Genomic DNA, 15,998 nt, shown 5'->3' on the forward strand with positions numbered 1-15,998 from the left:
TGTTCGTAAAGTCATGCGTAACTTTACGAACAGCTTTATGAAACACCCCCAGAGATGAAATATTCACCAGATCTTAAAAACAAATCTGGCAACTTAGAGAGCTGTTAAAGTTCGTAACCAGTAGTAAGGTCGATGATTGGTTTATATTTTTCACTTATCTTCATCCAACAATTTATAAGAAAATCTGTTGCTCTTTTATATTTTATCTTGGAAAAACAATAAACACTGACCTATCACTACCCCAGAAGTGAATTTTAGCCCCCAAGTGACCCTAGTACATCTTGTGTAATTCTCTGAAATCCAAAGGGCGCTGCCTGAACCCCGGAGGGAGCCTAGCTGGCCACCTGAACTCCGAAAATTTGTCCTTATCTACTATGGTAGAAAAAAATTATTGCATAGATGTCATTGTGATGATGGGCAGAACATGAAAATGTTAGATCTAATAAAAACAAACCAATGGATAATCTGTTCTTTCTTAATACTATATGAAATAAAGTAAAGGATGGAAAAGACAATTCATAAATACATTGGTGCTCATAATGATATTCAATTTATTATTGCTCGTAAGTTTCAATTCAGTGTCTGCTACGTCATAAATTTCCCCCCATTATACTTTCTATGAGGGACATTTCCTTTGGACACTCTGCAGTGAGTACTTCAGGAGCTCTGTCTGTGATCAACACGTCGTCTTCAATTCGGATTCCCATCCCTCGGAACTCTTGGGGTATGTCATTGTCACTCGCAGGGAGGTACAGTCCTGAGAGTCATAAAAGAAAGTGAGAGAGGGAGAGAAAGTGAGAGAGGGAGAGAAAGAGAGAGAGGGAGAGAAAGTGAGAGAGGGAGAGAAAGAGATATAGAAAACAGAAAGAGGGTGAGAAAGAGAACAAGAGAAAATGATCTGATGTGTAATAATTATTTGTACAATCCAAACAGTTGGGCCTAATTTTTGTACTTGCATTCAACATAAATCTGTACAATGAACTTTTACATTTTGTTGGTTGACATGTTACTATCATTATTCGTAGAGAATTGACAAGGAAAGTATAGATATATCGACTGCTATGACAGGCCTTGCTGTTTTACAGGCTCAAGGGGATGTGCACATACTGTCACGACCCCTAATTTATTTATGAGGCCTGTTAACCGGGGCATGCAGGCATCTTTTAAAAGACTATTAACCGGTAGGTGGGAATGCGGGCATCTTTTAAAAGACTATTAACCGGTAAGCAGGAATGCGGGCATCTTTTAAAAGACTATTAACCGGTAGGCGGGAATGCGGGCATCTTTTAAAAGACTATTAACCGGTAGGCGGGAATGCGGGCATCTTTTAAAAGACTATTAACCGGTAGGTGAGAATGCAGGCATCTTTTAAAAGACTATTAACCGGTAGGCGGGAATGCGGGCATCTTTTAAAAGACTATTAACTGGTAGGTGGGAATGCAGGCATCTTTTAAAAGACTATTAACCGGTAGGCGGGAATGCGGGCATCTTTTAAAAGACTATTAACTGGTGGGCGGGGCATGGCTAAATTCTTGACTCCAATTTCGATCAATAAGATGGCTAGATTTCTAAAGAGAGGTATTGAACATGTTGAATTATTATACTGAGTGAGACAGTACCACGTGAAGCTAAATATTATTATCATTATTATTATGTATTTGGCATCACCCGAGCCTGGGAGGCGAAAAGCGAACTGAATCACTGTAACCCTTGGGTCTCACCTCTATATCTACAGAGTCCATTCAATCATTTACTTTGAGTACCGGTAGCTTTTATTATGATTGTTATTATCATTATTATTATTAATTTGGCGTTACCTGTGCCTGGGAGGCCAAAAGCAAACTGAATCACTGTAACCCTAGGGTCTCTCCTCCCGGTAGAACTGATTGGGGGTGTGCAGGTGGACCACTACAACAGGGTGTCCCCCTACTCTTATACAAATAGTGCAGTGGGTTCTTAATGTGCGAAGGTGGTGACTCTCCTCTACATGGGTCTTCCATTTAATGTCCTATCCGAGGGATATCAACAGATTTGGCAACAGATTTATCAACAGACTTGGCATCATTTTTGTGGATGTTTTACCTGGTTCGACTGTAATGACAATGCCTGCCTGCAGCTGGTTGCTACGGGATACCTGAGGAGTGTCATGCGTGTCCATCCCTAAGTAGTGTCCCACATGATGAGGGCAGTATTTCTTGGCTGCCTATCAATTTTGAACACAAAATATATAAATAATCATATTATCATACATCTCAATTGTAGCTCTTTGAAGACTACAGGAGAAATCATCATCATGTCTACTACAATCATAAGATATGCTGCCCTTTAAAAATAATGATAAGGTTTTATATATGACAAACCACTACACTTACACCTGTGCTTTCCTTCTTTTTAATATTACTGGGGCAGAATCTGTGTGGCTTGTTCTTTATCTGACTAATCCCAAAATTGCAAAATAGAACAAAATATTGCAAACCATAGATTAGGGTACTATTACAATTTTATTTCTTCATGTAAATGTAACTGTGACTTTAGCCAATATCATTAACTAATATTAATTAATTAATATTCAGTTCTTGTTTAGCGCATATCACATTAATTGTCTCTAAGTGCTTCCAAAGAGCTTTGGAAATTACAACTACAATGGAGTCATCTCCCAATAATGCAAAGAAGTCTAAAATTCAAGCCTACAGATCATGATAATTGAAGGGGAAAAAATCTGAAGTAAATGCAAGAAATCATGATAAGAAAATAAGCACAAAACTGGGCATCCTGAAAAAGCCCCCTTTTCCACCTTCGGTAACAAAAGCATATGATTCAAATTATTTAAAGATGCTACACTCACCCTAATCAGCTCCGCATTATTCATCCACTTTGGCACAATGCCAAGATCCTGGAGTTTCTGGCCCAGTCCATTGAGCATGCGATGATAGATCTGGTCTAGTGTGGTTCCTACTTCACACATGTCCAGGCACTCCTGCTGAACATCTAGGACAGACTGGTAGAGGCTGGCTTGGGCTTCAGTGTATCTGCAGGTATTAAGTGGGGATTTAGAGTGTAACGATAACAGTAAGTATACTATATTTACTACAGTCGCCCTATATCTCTTTCAGATTTCTATTTTCAACAAAAAAATACATGTATATGATAGTTGATTAAATAAGAATACCTTTTAATGATTTTAGAGTCCGGAGAAACATATCACATTCCAATATAACTACCCATAGGAACACTTATATCACGATGGACTTGCTCATATAAAAAAGCATGCAGAATTGCATTAATCATCAAATCATTTTAAAAAAAAACATTTTCTTGATTTTCCAACATCTTTTGACATCAATACGGAATACATGCAAAGCTAGTTCAAGAAAATTTAAGTGATCACATATCAGAAATATTATATATTTACCAAGACAGGCATACATGTACTAAAGCCTTTCGTTTTGCACACATCAGAGTAAAGCGCAAGAATGAACAGAAAGCCCAAATCAGACAATATACAAGGGTGATAGTGAGCACTTAAAAAAAAAAAGGGGGGGGGGTTTTCCCTTGACCACTCCCCTCTTGAGTAAAAAAAAAGAGAAAGGATTTGGGGGAAAAAATGGCATCTAACAAAAAATTCCCCCCTTTTGAGTAAGAAAATCAGACAAAATCAGGAATATTAGGAAAAATAAGGGAAAAATCTTGGTAAAATCGGAAAGAAAAAAAATAAATAAATAATAATCGGGGGAAAAAAAAGAGAAAACAAATTCTGGAAAAAACAAATAAATAATTGGGAAACCGATTTAAATTGGGTAATTATCAGGCCTGAATATAAACGGAAGCTACAGGAAGTTGGGAACAAATGTAACAACATACATCGGGCTGCAACATGTTTAAATCTGAATACCTTCCACTGACTGGCCATGTTCTGGTGATATCGCTTGCGTAACCATGGTACTCACATCCAGCATCCATCAGCACCATGTCTCCACCGAGTACAATCTGATTGTTCTTCACGTAATGCAATGTATTAGCACGGTTACCCCCAGCAACAACCGGAGGATATGCAAGGAACTCTGCCCCATTCAATCTAACCTCAAAGTCCATTTTTGCATACAGATTGGCTTCGTTTATGTTTGGTTTTGTGAAGCGCATCACATCAACAAAGGCCTGAGATGCGATGCTGCAGGACTCACGCATCAGTTGGATTTCTGCAGGGGATTTGATGACCCGGATGGAATGCATGAGTTGCTGTAGAATGTTCACAGCGTGGCCTTTGTTCCGGCATGGGGTCACAAGATTACTGACGACATCCTTGTGCAGGTGGCTGTTAACATTCCTGAAGACATCATACCAAACAACAAGCTTTTCCCTGCTGGCATACTGATCCAAGTACTCACTCAAGTCACTGATCACATGGGCCTCGTCTACTCCTATGAAGCTAAGTGCTCCATCGATGCCCGCTCTCGGGCCATCCCAGAGTTCCCTATCAGCATCTCGCTGGGGGACAAAGACAGTTGCTTTATGATCTGGGAGTGGACTCCCTGCAATGCTCTCCAGGACTAAAGCACTTGAAGGTTCCTGGAAACCACAGAGGTACAAGAAGTCTGTGTTCTGACGGAATGGGTATGGTATCTCGTCGGTCATGTACTTGGTGTCAGCAGCAAGGATCACGGCGACATGGTGAGGGCAGTCACTGTACATTGATTTCTTGATGCCCGACATGAGGTTGTGCCTGCGACCCCTGAACTCCTGGGCGGTAATACCTGGTGTGATCTCATCATCTCTCAGGAGGTGCTGGTGGGTGTATGAGGTAGGCTGTCCTATGTACCTCTGAGGAATACTGCTCTCCCTTGAAGCTATTGTCCATGCAGATGCTGGAAATTTAAATGCATTTACAACACATTACATTTATATCAATCAGATGGCATATATATATATATATATATATATATATATAACTTCATCTGGTTGATGTCTTCATCACTTGTAAAAAAAAAAATAGCATAAATAACACCAGAATCATTGTATATCTGTTTATCTTCTCATAAATAATACCTTAATTTAATTTCAAAATCCCCAGTCATATTTTCACTAATTTTCAGAATGATCCCCTCATTGTTGGTGAAGAAATTTAATTAATGGGGAGGCAGCAAGAGGAGGGAGGGGGGGGGGGGGGTGGGGGGTCTAATAATATTAATGTATGGGCTATGGCACAGGTGTGATAGAATCTTATCTTTGGAAAATTTAAAGTTCAAAATAGTTGCTCTAAAAATGAAACACAAAGTTACCAATTTGTATTAGATTTCAGATTCACATTTGTACCAAGACTCTTGTAATTACCAAACTTCAATAGCAGTAAAATACAATCAATTCAGCTCGATCACTGATGTTTGAAAAAAAAAAAAATTAAAATTGGAACTCTATTGTCAATCCTGGCAAAGAGCCGCTTTGTATTCATCATCGTGTCTTCATGATCATGTGCATTTCTTCTTGGTCAACGCATGTGCATGCTGAATCTTTGCGTTATACTCGATGTAGTAGGACCCTACACAAATTTGGTCTTACAAAAACTTGATCCATACCTAGATCTAATTACCATGTAGCAAATATATGTAAGTAAAAACCCACAAATTAATATGGCCGGGTGCGAAACGGAGAGTAGATCTAAGTTAGCGATAGGGACCGATTTCAAGTTGCCAATTGGATGAAAAATAGGTTGAAAAAGTCTAGATCTAGAAAAGGAATCTATAAATAACTATAAGACTACATACAGTGTATGTGTAAACTGTTTTTATGGGCTACGTTTTGTCCCCATCAAGTCTGCATTGATATTACACATGCCAACTGAATGATATAACTGACATGTTTTATTTAGATCTAGATCTAAGGCCAAAGCCAAAAGCTTTGTATGTAACGTTGCATCGTTTTCAATGTCTGGGACTACAGTATGTGACAAACGTATACAAATCATACAGATGCAGACCATTAAAACATCGTACTTAAAACATTGCACTTAAATGATTCACTTTTAAAGCTAGACACAAACCTGAAATTCTGAGATGTCGAATGGGGAGGTGCGTAGTGACAAGGGTGTGGTATAGGCCTAGCTGTAGAGGATGCTTCAGAAGAGCCGACATCTTTGCAAGTTATATAACAAATCGCTCGCTGAAACTATCGACCAATAGCGCGTACGTGCGACCAATCAAGGTAGTGGGGGGGGGGGGGGGGTATATAGTGTCTCCAAAACGTCCAAGCAATTAACTGGAGTAAGAGACTACATTTTAATGTTGTTTTTTTAAAGCTATCGAATGCCTAGATAATAACCTACACCATGTCAAAGCTGAAACATTGTTGATATTCGAATGATTCATTCTGACTAATTGTATCGGAAAGTTTGTGGTAGAGACAATATCTTAGAATTTTGATTTGAACTTTGAAGTGCGCCATGCATTTAAATCTCAACAGCAACAACAATTACAACAACAACAACAACATGTACTGTCATTAACAAAATGATATGTCACATGCCGAAACTTTATGTCTGTGTCTTATTTGTTTCAGATTGAATTTGGGGTTAAACCGGCATATAAGACCTACACTGTTTATTCGGACAATACACGTTAATATGGACAAAATATACAATATCTAACCTATCTAACCTTTCCAACCTAAACCTATCAGATAACATTTTCACTTAAAATGACTTACATCATTTTAAAGCTGAAATATTGCTCTTTACTCTCATATTAAGGTCGCATGCCTTAACTTTATGTCAGGGTGTTATATTGTTTTACATTAAAGTTAGAGGTTAACCGACATACACACGTTTAATTATTTGAACAATACACGTAAATATGATATGGAAAAAATACCATTTCAACTTTCAAGGATTTTATTGACTTACATCATCCCCGACACCATCAATAAGGCCCAGACATAAAGTTTCGACATGTGACGTGAAGAGTGAAGAATAAGATTTTAGACCTAAAATGGTGTAAGCGCTATCATTATTGTTAAAATCATAAAATGTCATCCGATAGTCGAGATAGGGCGAGAGACTGGATCTGGAGAGAAAAAAAAGAGAGATTTGAGTGAGGGAGCTAGAGATCGAGGCAGTGGCGGATCCAGGGGGGGCCCGGGGGGCCCGGCCCCCCCCCCCCCCCCTTGAGAAAAAATAAAATAAAAAAAAAATTTAAAAAAAGCAATAAAAATAAAAATAAAAAAAAATAAAAAATTGTGCTCTGTACTCCCCCCCCCCCCCCCCCCCCCAACTGAGCGACTTTTCGGCCGGCGCGATTTTCAAATTTTCGGGAGCAAAAAAAAAAAAAAGTTGGGCCCCCTCCCCTAAGAAATCCTGGATCCGCGCCTGGATCGAGGTGCCGGAGGGGATGGGAACTAGTATAACGATGGTGATGGTGATCGATTTGGGAGCCGGTGTTGGGGCGATTGGTCCGTGCCCCTTTCAAATCCAAGTTGCATACCTTTAGTACACTTGTCGTAAAAATAGTATATCCTCTGGATCAGGGGCGTAAATCCGTACCGAGGAGTGGGGGGGGGGGGGGATGATCGGCGATAGCCATCACATACATGTACTAGCACGAGCACACGCCCACACTAATGTACGCAGGCGCGCGCGATCACGCACGCACAAACACACAGGGCACACACACACACACATTTTTTTAAATTTTTTTTTTAAACAATTTTGTTTTATTTCTCCAGATGTGTAATACAAACCATGACATACAATTGAATAAAATAAACGTGTTCAATATTGATGCTTTTACATAAACATAATTAAACACAAACTTATTTGCAGTATAATATAACTTAACAACAAAGTAAACGTATAAGTACCTAAACATAATATGTCAATTGTAAATGTTATTTACTTATATATTACAAAAAAAAACAAATCTGGAGATAATTTTACTGAAACAATCCTGCCCCCTCCCTGCCCCCTACATCACACAGACATACTCACCCTCTATCACACAAACATACTCACCCACTCACACACATACTCACCCACCCACCCACCCCCCCCCCCCCCCCCACACACACACACACAGTACTCACTCAGTGGATGTCTGCCAACATTCTCAACTTAAGAAAAATATACTAAATAAGTTATCCAGGCCGCAAAATCGAGTTACGCTTTTAACAAGCTCACGGTGGAGAAGAAAGCAAATCTTAATTAATCTTAAGCTGCTCCCACTTTAAAAAATGTGATCCTAGCTTTCCCATTTTAATCGCTATTTTCTTTTCCTCATCCCTATACTTAAAAATGCTTTTTTTCATCTTTTCTAAAGTTAGTACTCGCCCCCCCCCCCCCCGATCTTGACATAAATGTAACATACTTCACCATGAAAATGATAGTATTACACATTTTTATTCTATATGAACTACCTACCAACCCAACAAATATATCTCGCCATTCTAAATCTTTAATTTCATCTAACTCAAAAAGTAGTATTAAAGCCTGCCATAACCTTTGAACGCTCCCACAAGATAAAAATAAATGTTTGTATGTTTCTATTTCCTGCTTACAAAACGAACATAAATTATCACCAACAAAACCAAATCTATGAAGATGCTCATTAGTGTATATGGCTCCATGCAATAATTTAAATTGAAATTCACGTTGTTTTCTAATGAGTATAGTAATTCTTGGTCTAACAAATATTTCTTTTAATTCTTTATCTATAAAATCATAATCATTTTGCCCATCCCTTACCTGCAAATCATACGTTCGTTGCAGTGCTTTGATGAAATAATCATAGATTGTTCTTGAACCCACATCCACAAACTGTATTTTTTTACTAGAAATATGGAAATAAGTATTAAAGCCTATCAAATCAACCTCGAGGAATTCTATTAACCCTGAATCATCCTTCCATAACCTGGGTATCGCATCATACACACATACACACACGCACACACACACACACACACCCACACACACACACGCACACGCACACACACACACACAAACGAACAAACAACAAACACACACATACCCAAACACATGTACATAAATTTATGCATACATACATGCACGCACATGCCAAATTTGACAACCATAAAGTAAAAGAATTGGACATATTTCGAAATACTGACAGCTGCAAACTGTAGTGTTTTATTGTACTAATGAACTCCGAAATAAGACGACACACTTTCAAGTAGTAACATAAAGATTGAGTATTTCGTCAGGAAGATGCGAACTCTTTATATTGTTTGAGTCCCATCGCTTAGAAAATGATGTATAATGGTCAGGGGCTTCGCTAGAACTTTTTTAGTGGGGGGGGGGGGGGTTAGAGGCCAACGATTACCGACAAAACTAGCCCCCAATTACCGACAAAATTAAATGTCCCAATATTTACAAATTTAACCCTATATACCTGGGGCCGAAGACTAAATTGTTTTTCCTACGAACTATCTATAGTACTTGCGTATGCGCAAATGGTCATTTTCCTCGACGACATAAATACATTATACGAATTATTTCGTCAACTTAGTCAGCATCATAGTTATATATTTTAATGCAGGCGCGGAGCTAGGATCTCATTTTAGGAAGGGGCGGTAGTGAGCAGGCGAATCACTCAAAGAGCGCGCGAAGCGCGCTCATTAGGGGGGTGTGGGTGATAGGCCTACGGAGCGCGAAGCGCGGAAGCTTAGACGTTTCCTTGAATTATTAGGAAAAGAAGATGATTTATTGTACCGTTCTCGACTGTTAACCCTGGTCTGAATGAAGTTCCCCCCCCCCCCTCCCGCGAGGAAGTTTTGGCGTTTCATTAAATTATTAGAGAAAGTAGACAATTCGTTGAACCGTGCTCGACTCTTAATCCTCGTATGAATTCAGTTTTTCCCTCTCTCTCCCGCGCGAAGCGCGAAAGCATTGACATTTAATTAAATTATTAGAGAAAGTAGACGATTTGTTAAACCGTGCTCGACTCCTAATCTTTGTCTGAATTCGGTTTACCCCTCAAGCGCAAAGCGCGGAAGTTTTGACGTTTCATTAAATTATTAGAGAAAGCAGACGATTCGTTGTACCGTTTTCGACTTTTAATGAGCCCTATTTATCTGAATTCAGTTTCCCCCTCTCGCGCAAAAGCGCGGAAGCCTTGACGTTTCCTTAAATTATTATAGAAAGCAGACGATTGGGTGTACTGTTCTCGACTCTTAATTCTCGTCTGAATTCAGTTTCCCCTTCCCGCGCGAAGTGCGAAAAGCTTAGACGTTTGATTTAATTATTATAGAAAGGAGACGATTCGTTGCACCGTTTTCGACTCTTATTAAGCCCTATTTAGCTGAATTCAGTTTCCCCCTCTCGCGCGAAGCGCGGAAGCTTTGACGTTTCGTTAAATTATTAGAGAAAGCAGACGATTGGGTGTACTGTTCTCGACTCTTAATCCTTGTCTGAATTCAGTTTCCCCCTTCCCGCGTGAAGCGCGAAAAGCATAGACGTTTGATTTAATTATTATAGAAAGAAGACGATTGGTTGCACCGTTTTCGACTCTTATTAAGCCCTATTTCTGTGAATTCAATTCAATTCATTCAATATAAATAACAAATTAATTCATTCATAGACCTACCCAAACATCACGTGCATTGCAGCCCTTAAATATCATCCCCTCGTCCCTTAAGTTTTAGGTGTGAACAAATGACAACGACCGAGTAGGACTTGGGCAATGCAACAGTTACCGTATTATTTATCACTCTCAATCAGATGCGTTCACAGTTTTCACACCTCTTAAAAAATGTTTCTGGAATTCATATAATGATACATGTACTGTGTTTATTGATTAAATCTAATGAATTCTTTAATTTCCTCAGCCAAATCCTTTCTCAAATATAAAAATAATAAGAATGTGTACAGGCTTACCTTGAAATAACTGAAGAGACAAACGGCCACTGTAAGTCTTGAACACGCCAGGTCTGGAACTTCAGTCTTCATCTACCCCCCCCCCCCCAACACTCCGGGGTCGGAGGGACCCTATGCGCGTTCCTAAAATTTCCAGAAAAGGAGTACTTTTTCGCGCGACAAAATCCGCCCGAGAATTAAAAAAAAAGGGGGTGTATTTGACTTTTCACCCGGAGATTTCTTTAAAAAGGGGGTGTTTTTTTTTTCTCTCTCTCTTTGGACTCCCGAGAAATGTAAAAAGGGGGTTATAAAATATCTTGAATATCATAGAAAAATTGATCAAGTTCCGGGATCAAATTCCTGCTAGCTTTGAAAGCTCATTCAGGATTATTTCATTTTGAAAAGTAAAAACATTGGCCCCAGCCCCCCTCGATCGACTAGAGCACACCTGAAATGGGGGGGGGGGGGGGGGGGAGGTGGTACATTTAGCAGTGTTCCGGATTTTTTTTTTTTTTTTTTTTATTTATTTTTTTTTTGGGGGGGGGGGGGGGGGGGGGGTCTCCAAGGCAGGAAAAGCCAGCGAAAAGCCGGCGAAAGGGGGATTCAGAAAGGTTGGCAGTCCTGAGATAGGTGGGGGGAGCCGGGGATCTACTGTACATGATTGCACTTTTTAAGCGCTCGCGCGCTGGCGCACTTTACGTTTTGGCTATAATAATAATACCTTGCAAAATAACGAAAAATTATTCTGAAGTTTATGAAGTGCTTGTTCGCGCACGTCGCGCAACTACTATTAATGATCGTGACACACTGTATACGTGTAGGCTATACAGCTATACATACATACATAAAGAAATAACCTCTGGATCAAGGGCGTAAAGATGGTGGGTCTTAGTTTCGAAGATTTGTTTAAATTTCTATTTCTTTTGAAATGACCGAGTCTGGGGGAAAGACTACGCTCTATACCCATGTTGTTCCACAGGAATGAGATGGTGAGGTCTTAGTTTGAACATTTTTCATTTTTTTTAAATAACCGAGTGTAAAGTAAAGACTACGCTCTAATCCCATGCTTTATTACCCGGTCTTAATTTGGAACATGGAGGGGTCTTAGCAAGGGTGTCGATTTGTATCCGTGGTTGGGGGGGATGATAGGTGCCAAAATATTTTCGGCAATGGATCAAAGCAACCAAAGTGGTAGAAGCGTGTGGCAAGTTGCACCCCTCCCAAGCGCGTAGCCAGGATTTAATTTAAGGGGGGGCGGTAGTTAGCACACGAAGCGCGGTTCCTAGGGGGTTGGGTGCAGGGAGGGGGAGTCCCCCCCCCCCCCCCGCAAAGCGAGGAAGCTTTGACGTTTCACTAAATTATTAGAGAAAGAAGACGATTCGTTGGACCGTTCTCGACTCTTAATCCTTGTTTGAATTAAATTCTCCTTCCTCCGCGCGTAGCGCGGTAGCTCTGACGTTTCATTAGATTATTAAAGAAAGAAGACGATTCTATGTACCATTCTCGACTCTTATTCCTTGTTTGAATCAAGCTCCCCTTCCCCCGCGCGTAGCGCGGAAGCTCTGACGTTTCATTAGATTATTAAAGAAAGAAGACGATTCGATGTACCATTCTCGACTCTTAATCCTTGTTTGAATCAAGTTCCCCTTCCCCCGCGCGTAGCGCGGAAGCTCTGACGTTTCATTAGATTATTAAAGAAAGAAGACGATTCTATGTACCATTCTCGACTCTTAATCCTTGTCTGAATTCATTTTTACCCAATCCTGCGCGAAGCGCGGAAGCTTTCACATTTTATTACATTATTAGAGAAAGAAGACGATTTGTTGTATCGTGTCCTTCATGAATTCAGTTTCCCCCCTACCGCGCGAAGCGCGGAAGCTTTAATGTTTCAATAAATTATTACTCTTTATCCTTGTCTGTATTCACTTTCGCCCATTCCGCGCGTAGCGCGGAAGCTTTCACGTTTTATTAAATTATTAGTAAAAGAAGACGATTAGTTGTATCGTGTACTTTGACGTTTCATTTGATTATTACTCTTAATCCACGTCTGAATTCAGTTGCCCCCCTAACAGCTTTGCCCTGTTCGCTAAATTATTAGAGAAAGAAGACGATTCATTGTACTGTTCTCTATATTAATCCTTGTCTGAATTCAGTTTCCCAACTGAAAATAAGTTGTGACATAATAATCTTTCTCCAAAAATGAAAAATGTTTTAGGAAATATCAGGAAATAAAATGAGTGAAAAAAATAAAAATAAAGATACAATGACGTGAATTTTAAAAAGGGTGAACGGAAACAACATAACAACTAGTGAACTATTTTATAAGTCATACTAATGTCCGAAAATCTTTCTCTTTGTCTCCGATCTCATCACGAAATCGTCACAGAGTTCATCTATGTTTACACTGTCCAGGATTGTCTGATGTGCATTGCAGATTGCTACTTTTGTGCTTCGCGCTTAACATTTAGCTCGTTGCTTTTGATGCTGCGTCTTTGCATTTGGCGCACTGCATTTCTATGATATGCTGTTGATTGAACAAATTGAATAAATTCATCAATTCCTGATGAAGCCGTATGAGCGAGAATTCAATTTATTCTTGTCTCATATACGGTTGTCTTATTAACTTCGTATATAATGTATGTATTATGAAAATGAGATAGCAAAATGTGTATATTGATGGTCATCTTGCGAGTAATAACAATTAACTACTCTCATCGGACTCTCATCATTAATTTTTCTCTTCATTTAAAAAAATAATTTTATGGTGAATTATTGGGGGGGATGATTGTACAGGCCATCCCCCCCACCTGAAATATTGGGGGGGATATATCCCCCCCATCCCCCCCGGGATCGACACCCATGGGTCTTAGTTTAAAAGGTTTTTGTTTTGTTTGTTTGTTTGTTTGTTTGTTTTTTGTTTTTTAACTTGTGAATAACCGGGTCTGGAGGAAAGACTACGCTCAATACTCATGTTCTTCCACAGGAATAAGATGATGGGGTCTTAGTTTTGAAGATTTTTAAAAAGTTTTGAAATAACCGTGTCTGGAAGAAAAACTACGCTCTAAACCCATGCTTTATTACCGGGTCTTAGTTTGAAAGATGGTGGGGTCTTAGTTTAAAAGTTTTTTTTTTTTTTTTTTTTACTTTTGAATAACCGGGTCTGGAGGAATGACTACGCTCGATTCTCATGTTATTCCACAGGAAAAGGATTATAGGGTCTTAGTTTTGAAGATATTTTACATTTTTGAAATAACCGGGTCTGGAGTAAAAACTGCGCGCTATACCCATGCTTTATTACAGGGTTTTAGTTTTGAACAAATTCGACAAAATATCACTTCAATTTTATTACATTTTTCGGTAAAGTCATTATTACATTTTGTGGTTGATTCAAATTTATTACATTTGTGGGTAAAGTGGTTATTACATTTGTGGGTGAAATTATTACATTTGTGGGTGTTATTACATTTGTGGGTGTAACACCCCCCCCCCCCCCGCCCCTCCTTCAAGCGATGGGGGGATGGCCTGTATTTACGGGCCATTTATTTGTGGGTAAAGTGTTATTACATTTGTGGGCGTTATTACATTTGTGGGTGTAACACCCCCCCCCCCCCCCCCGCCCCTCCTTCAAGCGATGGGGGGATGGCCTGTATTTACGCCCCTGCTCTGGATTCTTCAGAGCTCATATCGTATTCTGCATGTCAACAAGATAAAGCGCTTGACTCTCATTATACGAGAGGTCCGATCATAGCTCAGTGCTTGTATTCTTGGACCGTCGGTGTTTTGTCGGTCAAATTGATCCTTTTCGACCCAGCTGTAGCCTAGAATTATGAGATGGGTACCCGGCAATGGCGGAGAACTTCATTGCAAGCCCGCAGGAAGAGCATTCATTATTAGTACTAATGTGGCTACCTTGGGTAAATAAGGCCAAATAAGTTATCATTGTTATTAAAATTAATGTGTGACTGGTAAATGCGACACAAACATGTCTTGTTTATCATTTTGTAAGAGGATTCTTGGCACAACCACCAAAAAAGATTATTCACAAATCGACAGAGGGGCGATGCCTTCCAAAGTTCGTCATCCAAATCAAAGAGATAAGATTTAATGATCGACCTAATTAGTTGAGAAAATGCATGCTCTAAAAATAGAAAGATTATCTCGAGAGTTTAGTGACCATAGGTAAACAAGTCTTCTGAAGCAATCGAAGAGTCCAAACTCCAAGTGTTCTTTCTAACCAATTTACTTTGTCTTGCCCTGCGCACACCTCTTCCTATAAACAGTTAATCTTAACCTCAATTAGATGTTATGTCTCGACATGAATAATGTTCATCGCAAATAAAACTTCGTTATATAGATCTATGATGAGCTTTGCATTATGTTAAGCCATGGAGGCCAGATTCATTTTGGACGGCTTTGATAGAATTATATTTCACTAAAATTGTAGTTCTTTGAGTGCAAATCATATTGTGTGGTATTTTAGGGTTTGTATTCACAGTTTAGATCGAATTTCACTTCACGAAAAGTGAGAAAAATTGGCGTCACAAAACGTCATTCCAATGAAAAGCTTTAAGATTGGACCTTCCTCGATACAGACGAAATAGTACGTCACATATCAGTACCACACCGTAGTAGGGAGAGGATAACTACACATATAAATTATATCATAAACAATAATGAAGCAAAGCCATGTAGGTATGAAAGACACATTGAAATGTACAGTTCAATGTTAGCCTCTAGTACTTTTCAGTTATTTCCTCTAGCTGAGAAGACTAGAATTATCAAATTGTCAATAAAAACAACATAAATCGAATACGTTTTGTTATACTGTCAATAAACAGCACAATACAGCACACAATGATAATCATTTATGAAGCAAAGCCATGAAGGTATAAGAAACACAAAATAATGTGGAATTGAAATGTATAAATCAATAATGTGGGCCTCCAGTACTTTAATGTTGTATAGTATATTGTTTGCTTGTCAATAAACAGCAACAAGAGAATGAAACACACATGCCTTCCCAGCTTTGTACATGCCACCATAAAGAAAAAACTCAGTTTCCTAGGTATAGTTGTCTGATAGGGGTATAGTCTTCCGGGGCAGTTGTCCACGGACAATATTATTGTCCGGGGGCAAATGTCTAAGG

The 15,998-nt window shown here is 39.3% G+C and overlaps 1 protein-coding gene across 1 annotated transcript; it reads right to left on the reverse strand.

Moving 5' to 3' along the window:
• Positions 1–391: 391 nt before the first annotated feature.
• On the reverse strand, positions 392–6,166 carry LOC589159 (xaa-Pro aminopeptidase 3). The gene is made up of 5 exons (XM_788809.5): positions 6,035–6,166; positions 3,893–4,862; positions 2,846–3,029; positions 2,083–2,203; positions 392–757 (listed from the first exon to the last, which is right to left on the reverse strand). The coding sequence occupies exons 1-5, from the start codon at positions 6,123–6,125 to the stop codon at positions 591–593; spliced, it is 1,533 nt and encodes a 510-aa protein (XP_793902.1). The 5' UTR covers positions 6,126–6,166; the 3' UTR covers positions 392–590.
• Between the last annotated feature and the right edge of the window lie 9,832 nt (positions 6,167–15,998).

Source organism: Strongylocentrotus purpuratus, unplaced genomic scaffold, assembly GCF_000002235.5.
Source record: "Strongylocentrotus purpuratus isolate Spur 01 unplaced genomic scaffold, Spur_5.0 spur5_scaffold_11, whole genome shotgun sequence".
In the NCBI taxonomy this organism is placed as follows: domain Eukaryota; kingdom Metazoa; phylum Echinodermata; class Echinoidea; order Camarodonta; family Strongylocentrotidae; genus Strongylocentrotus; species Strongylocentrotus purpuratus.